At 34.5% G+C, this 24,447-nt stretch overlaps 1 protein-coding gene across 4 annotated transcripts in view; it reads right to left on the bottom strand.

Annotated features, from left to right (window-relative positions):
- ANKRD17 (ankyrin repeat domain 17) overlaps window positions 1-24,447 on the bottom strand; it is an 86,173-nt gene that overhangs the window by 46,259 nt on the left and 15,467 nt on the right. The window contains exons 9-17 of one of the 4 annotated variants that reach the window (XM_030924798.1): window positions 23,359-23,446; window positions 21,278-21,405; window positions 20,880-21,023; window positions 20,373-20,475; window positions 18,181-18,933; window positions 13,767-13,915; window positions 3,716-3,827; window positions 3,428-3,573; window positions 114-256 (exon numbers count right to left, since the gene is read on the bottom strand). In XM_030924798.1, the coding sequence (XP_030780658.1) occupies window positions 114-256; window positions 3,428-3,573; window positions 3,716-3,827; window positions 13,767-13,915; window positions 18,181-18,933; window positions 20,373-20,475; window positions 20,880-21,023; window positions 21,278-21,405; window positions 23,359-23,446 (1,766 nt within the window). The remainder of the gene's footprint in view (window positions 1-113; window positions 257-3,427; window positions 3,574-3,715; window positions 3,828-13,766; window positions 13,916-18,180; window positions 18,934-20,372; window positions 20,476-20,879; window positions 21,024-21,277; window positions 21,406-23,358; window positions 23,447-24,447) is intronic. The other 3 variants (XM_030924803.1, XM_030924810.1, XM_030924804.1) reach the window with 3 other exon arrangements.

The following is a 24,447-nucleotide window of genomic DNA, read 5'->3' as shown; positions in this document are numbered from 1 at the left end:
CCAAATTTGTCATAAAGGGATTTACTAAATTTGGCACTAAAAAATAGGTGTTCTACAAATATCTGTAACAGTCTTACTAAATAAGGGGCTTACAGAAAGAGAATACAACTTGCCTAGAGTTAATCTCAGCTCCTGCATTTAGTAATATTTTGATGATGTTCACATAGCCACCAGAAGCAGCCAGGCTTAGAGGTGTGTAATCAGAAACATTCCTGTGCTCTTTATTTGCTCCTCGAGCTAACAATAGCTCCACCACCTGAAAAGAAATAGAAAAAAATATGTTTTCTTATGGAGAGACAAATTATCAAAGTGTGTATTTTTAAATTTCTTTTTCTGGTATACTGTACAACAAAAGAAGGGGAAAGTTCTTCCTCCATGCTCTGCACAAAACCAGCCTGATAGCAGGAGGTCTTGGAAGCCAACAAAGAAATACCTACTCAAGTAAAATCCATGTAGAAATCTACTAAAATGGTATAGTGTGTTCATGAGAGGTCTGGATTGCAAATGTTGTGACATGTTTTGGAAATCAATATTTGTTATTTCACCACAAAGCAGTAAAACAGAGTAACATGGAACAAGATTGTTTCATATTATACGTGTGAATGTATTTAACACATTTTTAAACGTTTCAATCAGTAAATATTTTAAAAACATGGAATAAAAGGTACTATATTTTCACAACATTATGAAAATTTTCTAACACAACATTGAAAAACCTTATATACATTTACTACCTAGATTTTAGGTCCCATCTACTGGCAGAATTTCCGGGTGAATGGTTTTGTAAGAAATTGTCAGGCTATTCTTAAAGTGGTTGTACTATGTACACTCCCTTCAATAATGCATGAGTTCTAGTAGCATGAGTCTTGGCAACATTTGTTATTGCTAGTCTTCCATTCTAGCCATTCTAGCGGATGTGTAGTTGTATCCCACTGGATCTTAATTGCATTTCCTGAAACTAAAAATATTTAGCATTTATTTAAGTACTGATTGGCCACTCATAAATCATTGTCCACTATGCCATTTAATGCCTAAACAATCCTTTGACACAATATTCATTTTCATTTTATAAATAAGATATAGAGAAGTCAAGACTAGCTCAAGATCATAGCTCTTATCCCTGCTCTTACTAGTAATAATATATCCTAAAATACTAACTGGCAAATAATGAATGTTAATGAACAGTGCATTATCTTGCATCTCAGGAAAGCTATGTCCAATTTTAGATATCACATTCTTTCCATCACTTTTTGCTTTCAGAGCAAGTAAGACTAGGTTGCCTATGGTGACAAGGTTATAAAAACAAGAAAAAATATGGCATTAGGCTATTTTATAAACAGTATAGTAGAAAACTCTAATCAAATTTCTCAAGTTTCCTCAATGCCATTATATTTTCTCAATTCTTTTAGAGAACTGTTCTGCTCCCCAAACATCCAATATACAACAAAAATGTATGATTTTATAGTAAAATGACTTTCCAACATTTTATTAATCACTTGAAAATACTTACCTGTTCTATTGACACCAAATTAAAGTAACGAAGTGTGTATAGGCAAAATTATTACCCTAACATACTTCTACAATTGTCATAACCTAATCTGTTACATTTTAACAAAAATACATAATTTATAAAAATTACAGTGTCCTATTGGCTTTAATATTACTTTTAAATAAAGAAAATCAACTAATTTCTTCTTGACTCAATATTGAAAAAATTTGTTCCTATATAAAGCAAGTATTTTTTCAAGCTAAATAATGATTGACAATTTCAGTCAAGGTAAAATTTTGCTTTCCGGGATTTATGGGGATTTTTACTTTTTCTGGAATAGTAGAAATAATTTATCAAATTAAGTAGTTTATTTTTCACTATCTTAATATTTGGCTTATAATACTTTTAACCTATCTATTGCCCCTACTATGAATTACAGAAGAAAAAAGTGACACAAGTAGAAGAAACCAAACAGTAGGCACAGGCCACGCTCCTTGTCTCTTGCGTGGAGTATTCTAGTAATAAGTGTATCTAACTATCCATGCATATAATATCTACTCCAAATATAAGGGAACAAAAATTACGGAAAAAAAATGCCTATATTATCACTCTTAATAGATTTCAGTTCTTTTTAATTTATAAAATGAAGGATCACCAAGCCCTATCTTCCCACACTTACGTAATCTTATTAGATTTCTCATTCTTTTGCATAGGAATTATTATATATCTTAAAATTGTTTATTTACTAGTTTATTTTAAAAATCTAGTGGGTTTAACTAACTCGAGTTCAATATAACCTTATGTGCTATGACTGGAGGGAACTGAGGGAAAAAGCTAGTTTAAGATGCTCAAACAGGAGGTAACAGTTCCCCAGTTTGCTTGTCAGAATACCTTTACATATAATATTTCAAGAGGGATACTGACGTAAAGGGTGAAATAATCACGATGGTGAAGGGATTGGAAAAAGTATTCTTGGGCTAATAACCGAAACAGGACTTGTTTCACACAAAGAATAGGTGACTTCAGGAAAAAAAAAATCCGAAGATAGAAAAGGGTATAAACCTCTATTTGTTTAAAGAACAAAACTATGGACTGTGGGGACACAAAAAAGGCATACTTCAGTCTTGATAAATAGGAAAACCTTAGAAAAGAAAAAGAGAAAAAACATTTTAAAGCTGAGTAAGACACTGATCTGAAACACTTAAGGTGCTTTCTAAATCTAAGATTCAATAATTCCTTGATAGAGAAGGGAATCTATGGAGACAACACATCTGGTTTATATCCCCTGTACAAAGGACTGAATTTGAAAAAAAAAAAAAAAAAAAAATAGGTGATCTAGCTGATTATAAAATGTCACAAGATACATAAGTGAGTGTAAAGCTATATTTTCTAGGGCCTGGCTAATCTCTGTCAGTTGTTCTAGTTTCCTTAAAAAAACAAAAGGTCATATAATCTTACCATCTTATCTGAGAACCTTTCCTCCAGAGTTGAGAAACGGTGGGGAAAAATCAAAGCAAGACAAGAGTTCTCAAAACACATAAAAATTGAATATTCTTAATTCCCTACTAATCTTATAGACAGCAACAGAGACTGGGATTAAGTACCTTATGCCATGTACTATAGGGCTGGCAAAGATGAGTGAATATAGGCCCTGTACATTAGGAACTTACTGATTTGACTTGCAATAATCTTTCTCCTACCCTAAATGCATGGCAGTACTACTTTTAGATAAGCAGGATTCTAAACAATGTGTGATTTTTCTGGCAAGACAGCTTATGCTAACAAAGATACTCATCTTTTTGTTAGTAAATAATAGTTTCAGCTATTGTGAAAAATCTAAACGTAAAAGCATTGTTCTGATAGAAAAAATAATATAAGTGAAAGTACACATTTGCTAAACAGACAGAGAAAAACAATTACACTAAGGGGAAACATTACCTCCTGTCTTCCCCCAGAACAGGCCAAGGAGAGTGGTGTGTCCTTGGTTCTTTCTGACTGAGCTTCAATGTCTGCACCATTGTCCAGCAATATTTCCACAACACCAACATGACCAGCTGTGGCAGCCAAAATGAGTGGAGTAAAACCTGGAGAAAAATAATGGTCTTCTCACTACATGCTAAGGCAAAAGAACAAAATATCTAACCTTCAAAATAGGACTAAGAAATAATGTTCCTAAATAAATATTTTGACCATTATTCCAAAAAATAAAACAAAAGTCGGCCCTACCTTTCTTGTCTCGGTGCTCTATACTAGCTCCTCTCTCTAGCAGTGTCTGTACCAGTTCCTCGTGGCCACCAGCACAGGCAAGTGTTAGCGCCGTGTCATGATTACTCTCAGTCTATAAGAAATTATTTTTTGGTTAGTTTATTAAATAACTTAAGATGTTAATATCAAATACGTAATATGCAAACATACCAAATACACACAAATACATATGTACCACTCTATAATATCAAACATTTGAAAAGCAAGGTTTACGGACAGGCGCAGTGGCTCATGCCTGTAATCCCAGCACTTTGAGAGGGCCTAGGCAGGCGGATCACGAGGTCAAGAGATCGAGACCACCCTGGTCAACAGGGTGAAACCCCATCTCGACTAAAAATACAAAAATTAGCCAGGCGTGGTGGCGCGTGCCTGTAGTCCCAGCTTCTTCGGAGGCTGAGGCAGAAGAATCGCTTGAACCTGGGAGGCAGAGGTTGCAGTGAACCAAGATCACGCCACTGGACTCCAGCCTGGGTGACAGAGCGAGACTCCATCTCAAAAAAAAAAAAAAAAAAACAAAAAAAAGAAAAGAAAAGCAAGGTTTACTTGTTTCCATATTAGTAGCCAACTTGTGAGTTTTTTTAAAAAGACTACAAGCATCAAGGAAAATAAAGTATGACTTTCAATCACGCGGGTGAAAGAAATACTGTGGATTAACTTTTGCTTTCAGCCATTAATGGAGAAACATAGATCAGATTTATTTTCCTATTTCAAATAACTAAAAAAGAAAAAAAAAAAAACTCTTTGAAACGATGGTATTTAGACAGGCAGTGCAGAACAGTGATCCCTGAAGACAGAAATGATTAACCCAACTTACTGCCTGGGGAGTTTCCAGGCTATAGTGTGCAGGGAGCAAGTATCCAAACAGAGCCTGGCAGTCTCCCCAACTTGAGAAAACAGAATTTGGAGAGGTCAAGGTGGCTAGAATTCATGGAGCAGATTATTGAAGATGAGAGTACTGCGGAGACGGTACTCTGGAGATGTGCAGAGGATTCCCCTCAAACCTTCAGCTGAGTTTTGATCAGTCCATGTGCATGAGGAAATTATCCGAGGCCAGGGAAGGACCACCAGAGAGAGTCAGGCTGAATAATACCCAGGGCTCACATGGGGCCAGGAATAGTTTGGTTCCCACCAGCCAGAGTAGAAAGACCTCAAAACACACAGGATGTCAAGTAGAATCCTCAGTAGTAGGGTCAAATTAGCAGTTGTGGACCCACCTAACAAACTGAAAAGTAGGCCTTGAAATTAAAAAAAAAAATTGTTTCCAAGTAACTTAGCTGTGTTTGAGAACAAAGCTCCAAAATACTTAAAGGAACAAAACATCCAAAATATACTGTGTATTTTGAAAAACTATTATAATAAGACATGACACCATCTACATATGGTTTGCTTCTGCCTTCTGCTAATGATAATGACCAACACTAGATCTACCAGTGTTCATATTCTGTTATAGTTTCAATGCTAACCTAGCGAACTATCTAATTTCTCATACTTTTATTTTTTATTTTATTTTATATTTTTGAGATGAAGTCTCGCTCTGTCACCCAGGCTGGAGTGCAGTGGTGTGATCTCAGCTGTCTGCAATCTCTGCCTCCTGGATTCACTCAATTCTCCCTGCCTCAGCCTCCTGAGTAGCTGGGTTTACAGGCATCTGCCACCATGCCCAGCTAGATACCTTTAGTACTCTACAAGCAACACATGACTATTAGCATTTGAAATATGGTTAGTGTAACAGAGGAACTGAATTTTAAATTGTATTTAACTTTAATTTAAATTTAATAACTGATACTCAATTTGGTTCTTGGAAAACTTAGGATGTCTCAATTTGAGTCAATGAATCTACTTTTCAACTGTACATTTAATCAAATCTAGATACAAACTGAGTATTTCCAATGAAATCCAAATTTAGATATACTTTAAGTAGGGTGACAAATCTGGGACTGAAGGGGTTTCTGGGAGAAGGACTTTTGGTGCTAAAACAGGAAAGTCTCAGGAAAACCAAAATGATTTGATCACTCCAGCTATAAGTGTAACATGCTCACCAAGTTTTGAAGACTTTTAGTATGAAATAAAAATGTAAATTATCTCAGCAATTGTGGTGTATTGATTATATGACATGTTAAAACAATATTTGGATATATTAAGTTAAATAAAATATATTTTAAAATTCATCCCATTTGTTTCTTTTCACATTTTTTAATGAGACTACTAGATAATTTAAAATTACAAACGTGTCTCATCTTATTTTTCAACTGGACAGTGTTGCTCTGAGCATTTCCCTCACTTTCCCATACATATCTCTATTATAGTACTTATCACCAATCTGCCTTATATATTTATCACCCACAGAGACTATAAATCCTGGGAGGTAAAGAATATGTCTTATCCATGTTTGTATTTTCTACCTGTAAGTGATGCACTACTTAGGAAATAATAGATGATAGTTAAGCAAAATAAATGGCAAAAGCTGTAAAAGGTCATAGATTCAAAAACTGTTACTAATAAACATAATAAACAAGGGAGTATATATGTAGCATTGATTGCACTTACACATTGTATTTGTAGAATGTACGTAATAATTATAAAAAGGAAAAGCATATTCTCCCAGAATGCAAATAACTCTAAAGACCAAATTTCATTATAAGAAATGAAAAACAAAAGACAAAAGGCAAAATCAATAAGAGTTAAGAAAAAAGAAAAAGCCTACTAGTCAGTGATGAAGAGGGAGACCGCAAAAGCTGCTCTGCAGAAGAGGCTGGCAGAGAGCAGAGCTACTGACTGCAGAGATCAGGGATGGCCACAAGGGAGAGATGCACCAACTACAACAATGGAGAAGGACATGAAACTTAAATGAGTGACAGCTCTGACTGTGTTATAGTATTTGATATTCATCTCAGGTTTATAGGAAAAATTATATCTGATTTCAGAGAAAAGGAGATAAAGGCTCTGATAAATAACTTTCCGATGGCCACATAAGCTAACAACTGGTAGAGGTGTGCTTTAAAAAACCCAAGAAGATCTTCTTGATAACAAAATCCTGCTCTCCCCACTATATCACAGAGGGGCCCTAAGGCAAAGCAGATTGTGGTGAATATAATGTTAAGTGTATGTGTCTTATGTACACTCTATGTTGGTGCATATGCAATCAGCAGAAGAATCAATTTTATGATGAAGTTTGTAAGGTTTCTAAAATTCTTCCAGGGTTTAAAGAGTAATTTAGGAAAGCTCAAATAGAAAATGAAGAGATGTACATAAAATTTGCAAAAGATAAGCACGGAAAATTTCAGTGGATCAGTAAAATGTTTTTTCCAATATTATAAAACACAAATTCAACTGACATTTATTAAGCACCTTTTATATTCAAAGTACTCATACTAAGTACTCTATCTTGACAAAGATAATATAGGACTCAAAGGAGCTTACTGATTACTATACACAGCGAATTCAGGTTCAAACTAGGAGACAAGCATAATAATGTATTATGAGATTTCAAGAAACAAACATTTAAAGCTAAGAAAGCAGCTTTAAATTCTTTGTGGAAATGAAGTTAAAAGTGGGCAACTCCATTGTATTTCTACATCAAGGAGAAACTAAACCAATGAACATGATATTCTTTTAAGATAATAATGAAAGAATTTAAAAAGCCTGAAGTGAGACTTCCATCCTCCTAAAAACACCTACACAATCCCAAAATGGTAAGAAATAACACTCTGTTTCTCAACACATCAATAAACAAATGAACTGAAATAGAAATTTGGGTTAATATTAATAATGACAAAGAAAAAAACAGGTGTTTCAAATACTGCTGATCAACGGAAATAATTACAATGCAGTTGACGATTTTGTAGAAAGCAAGGTATCACTTAAAGAAAGAATCCTTAAACTCAAATTATATTGCACACAGTTACATTAGTCAAGAAGTTATATTCCTTGTCACATATCTAAGAGGAAGTCCCAAACCTGAAAAGGGAGATAGATGTCCAGAGCTTTAAGAGCTCATTCAGGTTTATATTCTAAAGAAAATTTCAGTGAGCCCATGATGCCATAAAGTATACACCATTCTATACCATTAATAGAGGTTGTTATGATGAATTCTGGCTTATAAAAAATGATAAAAATATATCTAATGTAAAAATATTCTGTAAGTTATCAACATGACTATTCAATTTTATAATGGTGATACAGAATGAAAACAAGAAATAGTAACACAGATGGCAATACTGAAGGAAAAACAACTTTTAATGAGCTGAAATTTAGGCGAAAAAGCAGTGAACTGTGTGAAGTGTCTTTGAAAAAGGAAGTATGCTGGGTACAATGGCTCATGCCTGTAATCCCAACACTTTTGGAGGCTGAAGCAGGAGGATCACTTGAGGCTAGAAGTTTGAGACCAGCCTGGGCAACACGGCAAGATCCCATCTCTATAAAAATTAGCCAGAAGTGGTGTGCAATGCCTGTACTCCTAGCTACTCGTGAGTTTGGGGCGGGAGGATAGTTTGAGCCCAGGAGTTCATGGCTGCAGCAAGCTGTGAGGTGCCACTGCACTCCAACCTAGGTGACAGAGTGAGACCCTGTCTCAAAAAAAAAAAAAAAAAATTAAAAAAATAAAAAAAAAAAAAAAAGGAAGTACACCTATTAATGACTTTTTTTTTTTTTTTTTTTTTGAGACGGAGTCTCGCTGTCGCCAAGGCTAGAGTGCAGTGGCTCACTTGGTTCACTGCAAGCTCCGCCTCCCAGGTTCACGTCATTCTCCTGCCTCAGCCTCCCGAGTAGCTGGGACTACAGGTGCCTGCCGCCATGCCCGGCTAATTTTTTTTTTGTATTTTCAGTAGAGACGAGGTTTCACCGTGTTAGCCAGGATGGTCTTGAACTCCTGATCTCATGATCCAACCACCTCAGCCTCCCAAAGCACTGGGATTACAGGCGTGAGCCACCGCGCCCTATTAATTACTCTTAACATAATTAAATTAACTTGAAAACTACTAGGACTTAAAGAGCTGAACTTTTTTTTAGACTTCCACAACCTTCGAAATCATTACCTCATTCTCTAACCCAGTCAGGTTATATGTAAGCTTAAAAAGCAGGATAGCACTTCAAGGTATTCGATAAATGAGAATAATCAGTAAAATAAATAACCTGTTAAAACCAGTCCATATGAACAAGTAGAATGCATGTATTTTAAAGCAGAATGCTTTAATGGTAGCATATTATACATATCACTGTTAATTAATTTTTGCTGGCCTCTTTAATTTCTCATGTTAAATCACTGTGATTAAACTGTTCTTTATATTGCAAAACCAATTAGAGAAAAATATTCAAATGATACTTATACCATTAAAAGTAAAACATAATTTTACATACTTTACAATTTCAGTCTTGATATGTCACAAGTTAAATTTGATGTCTACCCTTCTTTAAAATAACGAATACATGTTAATTATTAAAAAGTGAAAGAAAGCAAAATTCTATAAAGAGCTATTTGTGTTTTTCAGTTATGAGATGAGATGTACTACAATAAGTTACTCCAAGTTCACGAAAAGACTTCAGAGGCTTGAGAATAAAAACAACAAGCAGTTTAGGAATATATGGAGGACATGTGACAAAAAAGAGGTTGGAACAAGTTTTTACAGCCCAAGAACAAAACAACTGGTTCTTTCTCATTGGTAGTGGCTCCTAGAATCGATCATATTTTACACAATAAAATACAAAAAATATTTAACTCGTGGTATTCAGTTCTAACCTTTAAGTCAGAATTATTTTTCCACATAAAGCCTGTGGTTTTAAAAAATCTCTACATAATTCCTAATTTCTGTATGCACAGAACTCACAAATAAGTTTGGTTATACCAAACTTAGGCAAAATAAACTCAACTTAAACTCAAGCAAAATAAACATAAAGGTCAGAGCTATGCTATCAAAAGGTATAATAAAAATAGTCCCAAATAATTCCTTCAAGCTACTATTTATTGGTTTCCTAAAACAGATTTTGATAATACCAAAGTATGTGGTATTCATCTTAAAAGTTTTGAAAATACCTAGACAAATTTGATTCAGTAAAACTGGACAGTTGGAAAGTCTGTGGCACACCCTTGGCAAGTGAGTTCTAGTTGTGTAGCAGAGAGTTGAAGCCCCTTATGAAGAATGCAAACTCTTCAGCACTTGTCAAGGACCGGAAATAAAACATATGATTCCTGCTAATCCTTGTTAACAATATTAGCTCCTGTCTAAAATGTTCAATTAAAGCAGTTAAAGGTCTGACCATTTTCCAGAATCATTAGCATTTTAAAAGGAGTTACACTTTGAGGCTTTAAAAGATTAACATTTCCTTTGTTCTTCCGTACATTTTGATGTTAGGTATGCAAAGATGAAATATAAATGATCTCTTACCATCTAGGCAGTGGACACATTTCTGTGATCCGACTTACCAGGCTAATACAATATAATTCAAATTCAACGTTAACACACTTAAGTTAGAAATAAAAAACAATTTAACAGTGCAGTGGTTAATAAAAGAATAGAGTCTAGAGCCAGAGTGTCTGAGTTCAAAAGTAGGCCCCACCATTAACTAGCTGTTGGGCAAGGTATTTAATATCTTTATGTCTTACATTCCTCAAATGGAAAATGGTAATAATAATAGTACCTATTTCATGGGATTGTTACAAAGATTAAGTTAAAGCAGTTAATATCTGCAAAGCGTTGTCTGTATGTTAAGGTTTATTATATAAACAGATCAAAGACCCAAGTATTAGAGAATGTTTAATCTTTCAGAATAGCAATCTTGGTATTGATTTCTTCATTATATTATTTTTCACAGCACAGTATTATCACACATAATCAAAGTACCCACTATGCAAGAGCCCATAAAATTATTTTCTTATCAAAACAAAAACTTCAGATGGATTGAGTACAAGAAAATCTTCATTTTTAATCACTTAAAGTACCTGCTTGATATTAAAAACTAGCTGGTTTCTTTTTTTGAGACGGAGTCTCGCTCTGTAACCCAGGCTGGAGTGCAGTGGCACCATCTCGGCTTACTGCAAGCTCTGCCTCCCGGGGTTCACACCATTTTCCTGCCTCAGCCTCCCGAGTAGCTGGGACTACAGGCGCCCGCCACCACGCCCTGCTATTTTTTTTTTTTTTTTTTTTGTATTTTACGTAGAGATGGGGTTTCACCATGTTAGCCAGGATGGTCTCCATCTCCTGAGCTTGTAAGATCCGCCCGCCTTGGCCTCCCAAAGTGCTGGGATTATAGTCATGAGCTACCGCGCCCGGTCTTTTTTTTTTTTTCTTTAGACAGAGTTTCACTCTGTTGCCCAGGCTGGAGTGCAGTGGTATCATCTCAGCTCACTGCAACCTCTGCCTTCTGGGTTCAAGTGCTTCTCCTGCCTCAGCCTCCTGAATAGCTGGGATTACAGGTGTGTGTTATTATGCCTGGGTAATTTTTGTATTCTTAGTAGAGACAGGGTTTCATCATGTTGGCCAGGCTGGTCTTGAACTCCTAACCTCAGGTGATCCACCAACCTTGGCCTCCCAGAGTGCTGGCATTACAGGCATGAGCCACCACGCCTGGTCAAAAACCAGTAAATTTTTAAAACAAACATCAAAAATTAAAGGAGAAAAATGGTGAACAATTATTTCTGAACAGTATTTTTTTCCAAAGTAGGAAATTTTTAATCTCTAACTAAACACGTATGGTAAAACTCCAGAGTAGTCTACTCAAGTCTGGCTAACCCAACAAATGACAAATCTTGATGTAGAGATCAGATAAAAAAAAGAGTAAATTTTTAAGGATCCATAGTCAAATCTTTCTATAAAAGCACGTCTACTATATTTAAAATGTAAGTTTAAAAATAATTTTAATTAAAAAATTACATGTAACTTCTCAGAACTAATTTATAATATAGTGATAGTTGGTGAGTGGTACAGCCCGGAAAAATAATTTCACCATCACTACAATACTTTCATATTCAGTAAAATCAATCTCTGGACAAACTTTTCCTGTGCCTGTTTAAAAACATTTTTATAAAGAAGTCTTTTTACATTTTGGTGAAGTATTTATTTTTGCTAATGGATCAATTCTTAGGCCCACAAAAATCAGAAAACTACTTCTTGCTAAAGATAATAGCCTCGGCTATGTGCAGTGGCTCACACCTGTAATCCCAGCACTTTGGGTGGTTGATATAGGCAGATCACCTGAGGTCAAGGAGTTTGAAACCAGCCTGGCCAACATGGCAAAACCGCATCTCTACTAAAAATACAAATAAATTGGCCAGGCATGGTGGTGGGTGCCTGTAACCCCAGCTACTCAGAAGGCTGAGGCAGGAGAATTGCTTGAATCCGGGAGGCAGAGGCTGCAGTGAGCCAACATTGTGCCACCGCACTCCAGCCTGCCAGCCTGGGTGACAGAGCGACACTCCGTCTCAAAATAGAAAAAAAAAAAAAAAAGAAGAAGAAGAAGCCTCAAAGCAAAAAAGACTGGAGAAAAATAATGCAAATTCAATGCCAAGTTCAAACCAATTCTACAATGCTATCAATATTAAATGTAAATAACTATGGCTCATCAAATGAATGTCTCATATATTTTTTTAAAAGGCTAGGTAGATGGTAGTTAAAAGAGTGGCATCTTTGGGGTATGGTGGCACACCTGTAATTCCAGCTACTCAGGAGGCTGAGAGGGGAAGATCTCTTGAGCCTAGGAGTTTGAGACCAGCTTGGGCAGCATGGCAAGAACCCGTTACAAAAGAAAAAAAGAGTGGTGTCTTTGAAGTCACGCTGAATGATTCCTAGCCCCGCTGCTTCTTAGCCTAAATGAAGTGACTAAACAAAATGCTTAATCTCTCTCTTAGCAACAGTGTCTTCTTCAGGGAGATGGGTATTAAGAGTAGCTACATCATATATGTGGTCTGAGGATTAGATGAGACAATTCCTTAAAAATAGTTCCTGGCAATTTTAAGTACTCAACAAAAACAGAAGTCAGTACATAAAAATCAACAGATATTTGGGCAACAAGTAAGAACAGAAATAAAATTCCTTTTTCATAGTGTTACTGAGAAACATTTTAATAAAAAGGAAACTTTATTTTTAATAGGTTAAGAGTACCTGCCCTTAATGGTCCATCCAACACAAACACACACACATACTCACTCCTCTCTCTTTCTCCCCGCGTTACCCCTGCTAAAATTCAGGCTTTATTATAAAGAAATAATCATATATAAAATTAAAAGTTTTATAATGTACACACCCCAGGTACTATCAAAATACAAAAACTAAGTAAACTGCAAACATTTCTTAGTCCTGACAGCCATGTACTCTTGACCTTATTCGGCAGTCTTCTAAATTAGACCTCTTAACTTTTCTTCAGGACAAAACACACTATTCTCTCCAATCTCACCTTGCCCTGAGATTTCATGGTCAACTACTTTTTAATAAAAAATTATACTTAATAGCTCTCAGGCTTTCTAAAGCTTAACTTAAACAGCGTCTTCCCCCCACTCCATATTACTTCTTCAAAAAGTGCCTGGGATCCCATACAGCTAAATTTTACAGATACAGACACAGACTCACCACGTATTTCAATCAGTAAGATGAGAATTTTCAAAGATGATATATGATATAAATCATGCGCATGACATACAAAAATATAAATTTTATGTTAGAACCTTTTTTCTTTTACATGCAATCCATTATATATTTCAAACCATATCGTCTATTAATTTATTATTAGAAGAAGATAAGCGCTAATTTTAAATAAATTATTTCTTTTACATCCTCCTGTAAACCAAAGTTAAAAGAAAAAGGTTACTTGATAACCCTGGAAACCAGATCATCCATAATTATCACTAATAATCTACATTTAGCATTTTATTTTTTAAATGTGAACTTTAATTAATTTAAAACTGTGGCTCAAGACTTTGCCTAGAGACAAGGCAATCTTTGATGGTTTAAATCTCTGAAAGTTAATGTTTTAAATTATGGCATAATTCCAATGAAAAACCATCTCTCTTAAGTTTGGGACTTACCTGTGCATCAATATCAATGGCAGGGTAGATAGGAAGCATGGTTGAAGGAGAGATGATAGGACTTGGAGTTGGAGTCTGAGGTTGGGAAATGGATGCAGCGATACTGTGGGTAGGAGTGTTTGACATTGCAGATGCTCTTCCACTGACTGCTGTTGAACAAAATAACTGCACTTAATAAGGATGAAACTTTGTTAAGTAATAGTAAGACATATTCACTCAAAAATATTTAAAGACTTCTTAAAATAATATGTCTACAGGAAGACTACTATAGCACTAATAACTAATTTTCCTGGTTATTGATGATGACAGTGTAAAATTATAATGTATACTGAGTAACTCATTTTCTAAATAATAATACAACTGAAAAACAAATTCCCCTGTTATGATAAGGAGTCATAAAATCTTAATTCAAAATAACCCTGAAAACAAAAATGTTTATGTATTAAATATAAATGCAAATGGAAAGTTGTCCATTATATCTTAATTAGAAAAGCGATCAAAGGTAAAATAGTCAAGATCAGAAGGGGGAATACGTGGTTTTTACTTGCCGATTTCACACCTTATATTCTAGAACTAGTAAAATTAATATCACTCTTGGGGAGGGAGAAATCTCACTATGCAATCATTTAAAACACCTCCTACTGTTTTACTAACTGCAGACTGGGATACAGTAATATTATGCATTGTGGCCCTCTGGATGACAGGATATTCAAATACAAAAATTTATCCTCACACAGAAGTGTAGTTGCTCATGTGAAGAATTACTCTGAGGGAGCTAAAATGCTCACCAATGAATCCAGCAATCACACTGACTTAAGGATAAAATTAAAAGATTAGGGTATAAATAAATGTATGCACACAAACATTCTTCAAATATGGATTACTATTATTCTAAGTATCATGTTGCTGTGATATTATTTTCACCAAAATATTCAACTTAAGAAAAGGCTATTCGGATCAGTACTTGAGGTGGGAGGACTCCAAATATGCTGGTATAGGATATACTGCAGATTCAGCTGAGGGTACTTTATTCTCTCATTGCCTTATTTCTGGAGTTGATATGTGAACATCATCTCCCCCAACCCCATTAAAAACGCTATAGTGTTAAAGTATGGGCATTTATCTTTGACTGGTCAACAATAGTGTGGATGTGTATTACCAAAGTAGTTATCAACTACATCAGACAGAAAACAATCATGATTCACAACTGGATCTGAAACCAGGCAAAAGAGATTATGATCCTGTCAAGAATAAAACTGAAATTGATCTTATTATAACAATTATAAACATAATTATGAATTAAGAAATCTATTTTACATGAAATCCTTAGTTCAGGCACAAACATACACTATACATTATAGCAACACACATTCTATAATTATACAGTTTTAAGTCCACTTAAAAGCCAAAGGAAAAACAAAGGAGAAAATAAAACAAAACGAAACAAAACAAAACACTGTTTGAATCCTTAGGGATCCAGACCAATAGAAAAGGGCAAACACTAACATATTAAATTGATTATCTAGTGATCTGGATATTGTTACTCCATATTGATAGTTCTGTTATGTTACGAAAAGATCAAGATAATTTAAGTATACATATTGTAGATATAAATTTCAAAAAATATATCTAGAGCTCTTAAAATTGATTCCATATCTCCTTTGATTGGATTTTCACAATAAAAACGCTAAAGACAAAAAGTAGCTTAAACAGGATGAACAACAGTCTGTCCGAATAACTAAATTTTATTTCATAATACTAAACAGGTTAAAAAAAAAATCTAAGTTTTATTGTTAAATGACTAAATTATAATTTACATTTCAACTGGAATATTTTAAAGAATCTACCAAAATTACAGTTTTTTTTTTTTTTTTTTAAGTCAAATTGGTTGTTCTTATCACCTCATCTAAAAGGAGATAGGAAAAATCAATTATCTCATCATTTCCTTCCGGGTACCCATGAAATTGGTTTACTAAAATTAAGTAACTGTTAATCACACATCCATTCTCCACAACTGAAAGTAACAAATGTAAAATATGTAGGTACCTGAAGGAACTCTGGTAAAAATCTTTACATGTGGGGCTTCATTTTAGGGTTAGATTTAGAAAGGGAGAACCACACGTCAGAAAAGTTTTAATGTCAGCGTAGGAAAAAGGGAACTTGAGACGATAGCAAAGGCAAGGTATTGAGATAGGTTAAACAGGGAGCTGATCCTGGTTTGGCAAGTGTGAAGAACAGGAAAGACAGACGATTTTGGTCAGCAAATTTTATGGTAGAAGTCTAATAAATGAAGGCTAAGAAAAACAGAACAGGGAGTGTGCTAGAGGGAGGGAAAGGAGACGATGAGACTAATGAGGCTGTAATATAATTTAAACCCCTAAGAAAGAAGTGGAAATCATCATTAAGCAACTGAAAAGATACATCCTACCATAGAAATTTAAGATCGAGGTTGTAAAAGTGAGTGCATGAGTATATGTGTATGTGTGTGAATGTGCACATGTCTGTTGTCAGAGATGAGTTGCAGGTAAGTAGCTAAATGTTTTTAATCCTACTCTTCCTCCTTCTGGCTATCTTTCTCTCCCCATAGAAATGAGCATAATAAATAAAAAAGTAAAATATTTTTGTATTATGACAAGCATTTGTCATATTTTCTAAAAAGTTATGTGCACTTAAAAATTTTTTTATACGGAACACTGAGAACACATATAATAGAATTGTTTTTGTTTCATGTATGAATCAAAAGAAAAGATACTTTACAAACTTCTAATAATTCTGATCAGCATACAAAACTGTACAACTAGCAAATCATTGTTGACAACTATGCATGTCCAAGCACATCAGGTAAACTCTGATATATCAAAAAAATTTTTAAACAACCATTACTATGTAATGCCTATTCTTCATTCAAGTGGATATGTTAATATTTGACTCTATACATCCGTTAGTAGTTTCACATGATAGAGCATTATTATGATCTGAATTCATATGGACATAGTATCAAATCTAGGGTTAATGGTTACTGTGTTCCAACTTTCACAGGATATTTAATAATTTTTAAATTTTATTCTCAATTATAATCTGCTAATCATGATTAGTAGTGACTTTCAAATCTACAGAAAAATTTTGCACTCATCAATAAGAGCCATACAATTCTTACTAGTAATTAGTACTAGCATTTTTCCAATGTGGTCATTTAACCCTTAAGACTAGCAGAAATTTTCATTCCACATGTTGTAACTATTGATGTGCTATTAAAGGAGGACTAGCAAACTTTACAGATATTTTTAAGTATAAAATCTATCTCAGCTGGTTTCTTAGTGTCTGAATGTTACCTAAACATCTAAACACTATACAGTTTAGTTTTCTATTATCCTTTTAAAAGATGAAACTTAATTATATAATCTCATCATATTTAATGCTACTGAAACAGTTTTTAAATTAGAAAAAGTCGATCATCCTTTAAGTACAGACGAATAAATAAAAAAGGGGAAGAGATCAGATGGAAGTTATCAAAATTCCACTGTTTATTCCTTCCATTTTTCTGTTTTCCTTCCTTTTCAAATTTTCTTTTTTTAATGAAGCAAGTTATCCTTCTCAGTATAGCACTCTTATGGCTCACAACCCTATAAAATGTCATACCATTACTTTGTTACAAAGCTTACAAAAAATAAGTACCAAAAACTAGAAGCATTAAAACAATCTTCTAAAATATATCTTCTTGTCGATGAAACTAGTTATAATGGAATAAAATTTATCTGGCTACACATCTAAAAATATATCATATATGATACTTTCAGGGGGGCCACATCTTCTCATGATACAGTTAGAAAGAGACTACACATTAACATTCACAGGGGACAAAATCACTTACATACAGTATAATTAAACTCTATCTGGTTTTGAACTTTATTAATTTTGTAAAAGTGTTTTTTTTTTTTTTTTAAATATCCATCAGGTTTGAAGTCTGATCCATTAGGATATAAAGTATTTCTGTTCATAAATAAGCTTCCTGATGTGTCCTACTAGTTTTGCACTTCAACTTCTATCAATTTCCCAGTTTATTGGTGTGAATACAGAAGCAAAATGCCAAAATTCAATCTCAGTATTCTGAACTTAAAGGAAAAAAATGAAAACAAAAACAAAAATCAAACATCAACCCCACTAGTGAAAAACCTAGATTCTCAAGCTACCAAGCTAAGCCAGAAAGCTTCAGTCATTTGTATTGAATGAGCTAATCTTTAATTCAACCTGTATCCATCTGAGAACTTCTGAGATTGAACTAATATTTCTAAAGCTAGACATGAGTCAGTCCAAAAATAGTTCTCAAGTTGGGTAACGGCAAAAAATTTGGGTACATTCTTACTCGCCTTAAGCAAATCATATTTGATACCTGCTCATAACAATATAAACCCACCTGCCATGATGTCATCCAGCGTGTCATTGAGGGTCTGAGCAGGGCTGGCTACCATTAACCCTTGTTGTGTTTCTGTCAGAATTCCTTGCCCCAGCCCTGCCAACTGTGCTTGGCCCAGTACTGGCTGTCCAACTATCACTCCTTGCAGTTCTGTAAGATTTGCGATGGACCCTGGAGGCAAGGGACCTGCCGCCAGAGGCAAAGCTTGAGGCATCGCCAGAGGCTGGATTGGTGCAAAACCCATCTGAGCAGCAGTTTGCTGGGGTTCATCTTTAAGCAAAACAGGATCCACTTGCTGTAACCGTGCATAGTCTCCCTCAGAAAGCTGTTCTCCAACTCCAACAGGAGTTAGTAATCCCAGGTGTTGGCAAGACTGTTGCTGCTGTTGCTGAAGTTGAATTCTTTGAGCTTTAACCTCTAGATACTGCTTTTTTAGCTGCTGCTGAGTTTTCAGTTGTAACTCTCGTTCTACTTTCTGTAGTTCCTCCAAAATCTTTTGTTTCTTCTGAATTTGTTCCTCCCTTGTTTTGTTCAGCTCCTCGATCTTCTCCTTGGTAAGTTGGTCAGCATGAGCCAGTTCCAAGGACTGCAGCTGTGCATTCTTTTCTATGGCTTCTTTTATCCTCTGTTCCAGTTCTGTTAACTTTCCCTGAGCCTCTTCTACAATGCTCTCTGGAGACTGATTGGTGATGTAACCCTGTACATCCTGGCTGTTTGCTGGCAAATGGCTGCTGGACTTTTGTTTAGAAGCAGCTGTGTGAAAAAGAAACCCCCTCAGAAGTGCACATGAATGGCATCCTCATTACAGAGTTACTGTTGGGAGGTTTAGTGCCAACAGTTATGCACTAAGTAATCATATCCATAAAAGGTGAAAATGCACTGTTAAAAAGTTAAAAACAAATCCACCTTCTTTTTCACAAATATAAAATGTATGTATTTTATGTGCAAAATCTTTGTAAATTAATTTCAGAATCTTAAAAATATCACATGGCTAAAATTAGACAATAGAGGAATGCAGGTTTGTGATACCTAAGTGTGTAATTAAAGTAACATCTAAGGCTATGTGTAGATATTTTATATGGTCATAAAGATGTTAAAACTCATCATAAGAACAGAACAATAATGCTAAATTATTAGGGTGAAGAGAAAACAGACCTCTAAGTCAGGTTTTTTCACATTTCATAGTCTGTGCCTTTTAAACACACACACATACACACAAAGAGTACCCAAACCACTAAGAAGTAACAAGAAATTAAAATCCAACTAAAATATGTCTTTGTTGGGGCCTACCATCTTCAAGACTAATAGAGGCAAGATATAAATTCACATATTCACACAGCTATCTGGCCAGTAGAGAATTGGGATTCAGTTTCCCTGGAAGAAAAGATGCTGGACTATGCCATCCACTGTATCTTCTGACAGCCAGGTGAATAGACAGATCTGGCTATAGGTATAGCAATCAATTGTTTGCTATATCAACTGAAAAAGGTGCCAAGGCTCTAGGTTGATAGTAGTGACTGAAAAGAGCTGGTGAAAATACTTAGCATGCTTGTTCATAAAATAATATATGTAGCCAAAAAACAAAAAATAAAAACTGCATTGTTTCTTCACGTAAAACTTTTAAAAAGAAAAACGGATTCAAACCGGTAGGTATAAAATATCTGAGGACATTACTTAAGAACATGCATGGTGTAACATCCACAAGTCAAATATGGACCTCAGAATTCTAGAGAAATAAACAAGCATATCTCAAGTAACTGAATTATTGGTTGAGAAAAGGTATCCCAGATGTAAAATCTATATTAAGCCAGTCATTCTAAAATAAATTTCTAATATTTGATATGTCTTGTTAATTTATGCCTTTATAACTGCAGAGATTTAAGTCACTCAACTATACCCAGCTTAACATTTTACATGAATAAAAATTACTAATTATTAAAGGAAATCATGTATAATCAGAACTGCATCAAAGATGAGCATCTGAATTTCTCATGCTAAAACTTCTAATTCTAGCACAAATCAGTGTTATTAACTATTTTTTTTTCTCCCAATAACATGCTTTTATCATGGGTTAAACAAATTTAATAATGCCAACTTAGTAAAATTCCTTGTTTGTAGAAATGGCTATTTTTTGGTAATCTTATTTTTACCTGGACACCAAGTAAGAAACAGTCTTTAGAAGTATAACTGACCTTTATTCCTGATGGGAAGTGTGGTGGCAACATTGGCAGGTGGTTTGTCAGGCTCCTGAGGTGGAACAACCATGGGCAGTGCTTGAACCGGTACACGAGGAGCCTAAGACAAAGGACATTAAGTGACTATTAGTGTCCTACACAATTCATTAAGTAGTATGCTCTAAATAAAGAATAAATTACAGAAATTTTTTGAAAATATTTTTAATATGTCATCTGAGACAATGACATATTTACTTAAAACATGTTGGCACCAAACTGTTTACCATGACATTTTGTAGTGGGCTTTGAATTCAAGGTGCTATTGTGACCTTTAAAAGCTAAAGCATAATCATACCATCTAGGATCTGGATATTATACCAGATTTTCATTAACTGTATCAAGTACATATTTACAAACAGAACTACATATTAGAACAAAAAATAACCTAATTTAAACAGAAACTATAAGTGAAAGAGTTAGGATAAAGAAGACATACCATAAAATGCTTTAATTTTAAAAGCTTACCCTATTTAAATCGTGGGATGGGGGAGTTAACTGAGTGACATCTGGTGGAGGGGCTGAAAGCAAGTTATTAGGATAATCCAAGAGATAGCAAACAACACTTGTATGGCCACCTTTTGCAGCTTCTATCAACATAGTTGAGCCATCCTAAAAGAGTGAATATGGAAGGGGAAAAAAAGTGAAGAAAAATAAGTTAGTTTACAGAATCACTTAGGAAGATAAAGCCAACAGGTCCCAGACACATTAAAATCATAGGTTTGGTAAAGAACGCTTCAAGTGAAAAAGGAGAAAATTTACACTTAGAATGCCATTATGAATGGAACTTGTATATGAGATGTTGTAATAACGACCAAGAGAGAAATATTAATTCACAATGCCGCACGAACATTTGAGTTACATACTTTCAAACGGTGAGTAGGATCTGCCCCGTGAGCCAAAAGTAGTTCCACCACTGCCAGATGACCCCCTGCACAAGCCAGGGACAGTACAGTATGGTCATTATTAGCTGTGGTTCTATTCACATTTGCTCCTAAAACAGAAAAGGCATGGAAAATCATATTAGTAGAATGGTTTTTCTTAAATTATAGTAAATTTAAAAATCATGAAGAGTAGAGAAAATAGTATTATGAGGCTCCACATACCCATTACTGAGTTTTAATGATTATAAACACATGGCCAATCTCATTTCACAAATATCCTACATTAATTCTCCTCTCCCATCTTGAATTATTCTAAAGTAAATAAATCTCAGACAAACATGATATAATTTGAAAAGGTTTCAGTAGGTACCAGTAAAAGATACCCAAAATACCTATTACTCCTAATGTAATAACTGTATTAAAAGTAAAATATGAAGTTTTATTTGTATTTTAAGTTCTTCAGTAGAAAAGATGACTGAATAAAAATAAACTACACTGCCCTCTATGGGCTAAATATGTAGAGAACAAACACTAAATAGAACAGTACCCTTTTCTTTCCCATTAAGAAACACCTGACAAGGAAAATAGATAATTCACTCCTACTCCCAAATAGGAAGGTATCCCTAATTTATTTGTTTGTTGTTTTTGTAGAAATGGGGTCTTGCCATGTTATCTAGGCTGGTCTCAAACTCCTGGGCTCAAGTGATCTTCCTGCCTTGGCCTCCCAAAGTGCTGAAATTACAGGCATGAGCCATTGCACCTGACCTCTATCCCTAATTTGGATTACTGTGTTAAGTAACATGGGAAATGGAAATAAAACAGCAGAAAGAAACTGAAATTGAACTCATTAAAATAAACCAATGAGAGGGACAGCAATTATGTATATAATGCTATGCTTGAGAATACTGTTATGAATATATATCACCAGTGCATGTCAAAATGTTTAATTTCAACAGTAAGTTATTTCAAATTTTCTTTACCTATAAACAATTATAAACTTGAGATTTCTTTACTATTATTATATGAAGAAAATGGTATATTACTGCCTTTTAAAATTGTATATCACCTACACCTTTTTGTGTTTTGAGACAGGGTCTCACTCTGTCACCTTGGCTGGAGTGTAGTGTCACAATCATAGCTCACTATTACCTTGAACTCCTGAGACCGAGTGCTTCTCCTACCTCAGCCTCCCAACTAGCTGGCACTACAGGTGCAAGCCACCATGCCTGGCTGATTTTTAAATTTTTTGTAGAGACAGAATCTCACTGTTTTGTCCAGGCCAGTCTTGAACTCCAAGACTCAAAGGATCCTCCTGACTTGGGGTCCCAAAGTGCTGAGATTATAAGGGTGAGCCACCACACCTGGCTTCCTCTTTCTTTTATCAATGCAGAATCAAAAGTAAAATCTGTAATCTCTTATACTTAAGAATATGATGAACTCTGAATGAAAAACTGTCTGAACTAGAACTTTCATAGTAAGCACGTAAGAAATAATTTAAAGAAAGTAATAAAATACTCCCTATGGTTTTATTTGGTCATTAAGGTCTTTAATATTCAAACTAAAATTTCTGATCATGAATGAAAATCCTCATGCAATTTGCCATATTTGTCACATTTCAATTGTGAACATTTTTTGTACTATATTTATAACCAGCTCCCTATATTTTATAAAAAAGGAAACATAGGACCAGGGGAATAGTAGAAACATTACTTACCACAAACTTTTTTAGTGGCAGAAACATAAACTTCCAGGTTTCAAGAAAATACTATATTACATGAACACAGCAGAGTTTGTTACCTAAATCTTCAGTTTTGACACAGAGAAATTTCCCTTTCCTTTATACGTTTCTCAACAAGTGTGCTACTTGGTATGACAATTATTTCTAGTTTGAAGCTGGTCTGTGCATGGCAGCATGTTTATCAACTATCCATTCATTAAATGTCAGTAGCATCCATCCTCATATGATACCCTCTTGCCTTCAAAAGAGCTTTATCCTTAAATCTCTAAATGAAGGCAGGGGTAGATACTTTTGAAAAAAAGACAACTGTTTTATACAAACCTACCTTTACTGATTAAGAACTGAACAGTACAAACATGACCAGCTCTTGCAGCTTTCATTAAAGGAGTTCTTCCACCCTCAGATTCATGTTCCTGTTTAAAAAAAAAAAAAAAAAAGACTTAATTGACATTTAATTGCAGTGAACAAGTATTCTTTTTCCTGGAAATCAAAAGGAAAATAATTGGACTGATTTCTGAATCTAAATATTTAAATATAATGCTTTGAAGGAAATTAAGAAATATATTTTTAAATTTAAAAAAATCAAATTATAAATACGTTCTATGGAAATAATTTTAGTATATGTGCTGCCAAAGTGAGCACTGGAAATAATTTTAAAACTGAAGTTATAGTCACGTGATCATGATGTCCTCATCTAAATGCATCTGAGTAATCTCTCCCTCTCTCTACACAATGAATTGCAGTACTTGAACATGCACGTATAGTACTCTAGCCTTCTCTGAACAATCAATATAATGAGCATTATCCTCATCCACTCCAAGTTATCTTCCTCTCATGAGTGTATCCCACCTCTATGAATTTCAGTAAGTATATCATTACTATCTCTTTACAGACTTCCTATTCTCTCTAGTTTCCCTTATATAAAAATGATAAATATTTCTAAAACCATCAACTCTAAGGTGTTACAAGAGCTTTCTGGGTCTCAAAAGGATGGAGACTCTACTGCATACTTAACGATTAATAAGTAATCAAGAACACTACTGGTGAAATTTTCAATCTTAAATTTTCAATCTTAAAAAATAAAGATTTGAGAAAAAGTATCTTTTGTATGGCATTTTTTATTTCTTTTTTTAAAAAAACCTTCACATCTGATGAACAATTTCTGATTTTTCCCTTAAGCTATTTCCTAGGTTTTTCTAATTGCCATCAACTAACCAAGTACTAAAGATTACACTGCTGTATATTTCAGAGCCATTGTGGCAAACACCAGGAATACAGTTCTTACGCTGAAGAAGCTCTAAGTCTAACAAGCTTGAAGCACTTATTATACATGTTCTATTCTAGTTAGTTGTGTGCTTATGTCTCCCTTGTTAGACCTAGTGCTAACATTAAGTGGCCCCAACAATAATCTAAT

Source organism: Rhinopithecus roxellana, chromosome 2, assembly GCF_007565055.1.
Source record: "Rhinopithecus roxellana isolate Shanxi Qingling chromosome 2, ASM756505v1, whole genome shotgun sequence".
Classification (NCBI taxonomy): domain Eukaryota; kingdom Metazoa; phylum Chordata; class Mammalia; order Primates; family Cercopithecidae; genus Rhinopithecus; species Rhinopithecus roxellana.
This window is presented reverse-complemented; position numbering and strand designations above follow the sequence as displayed.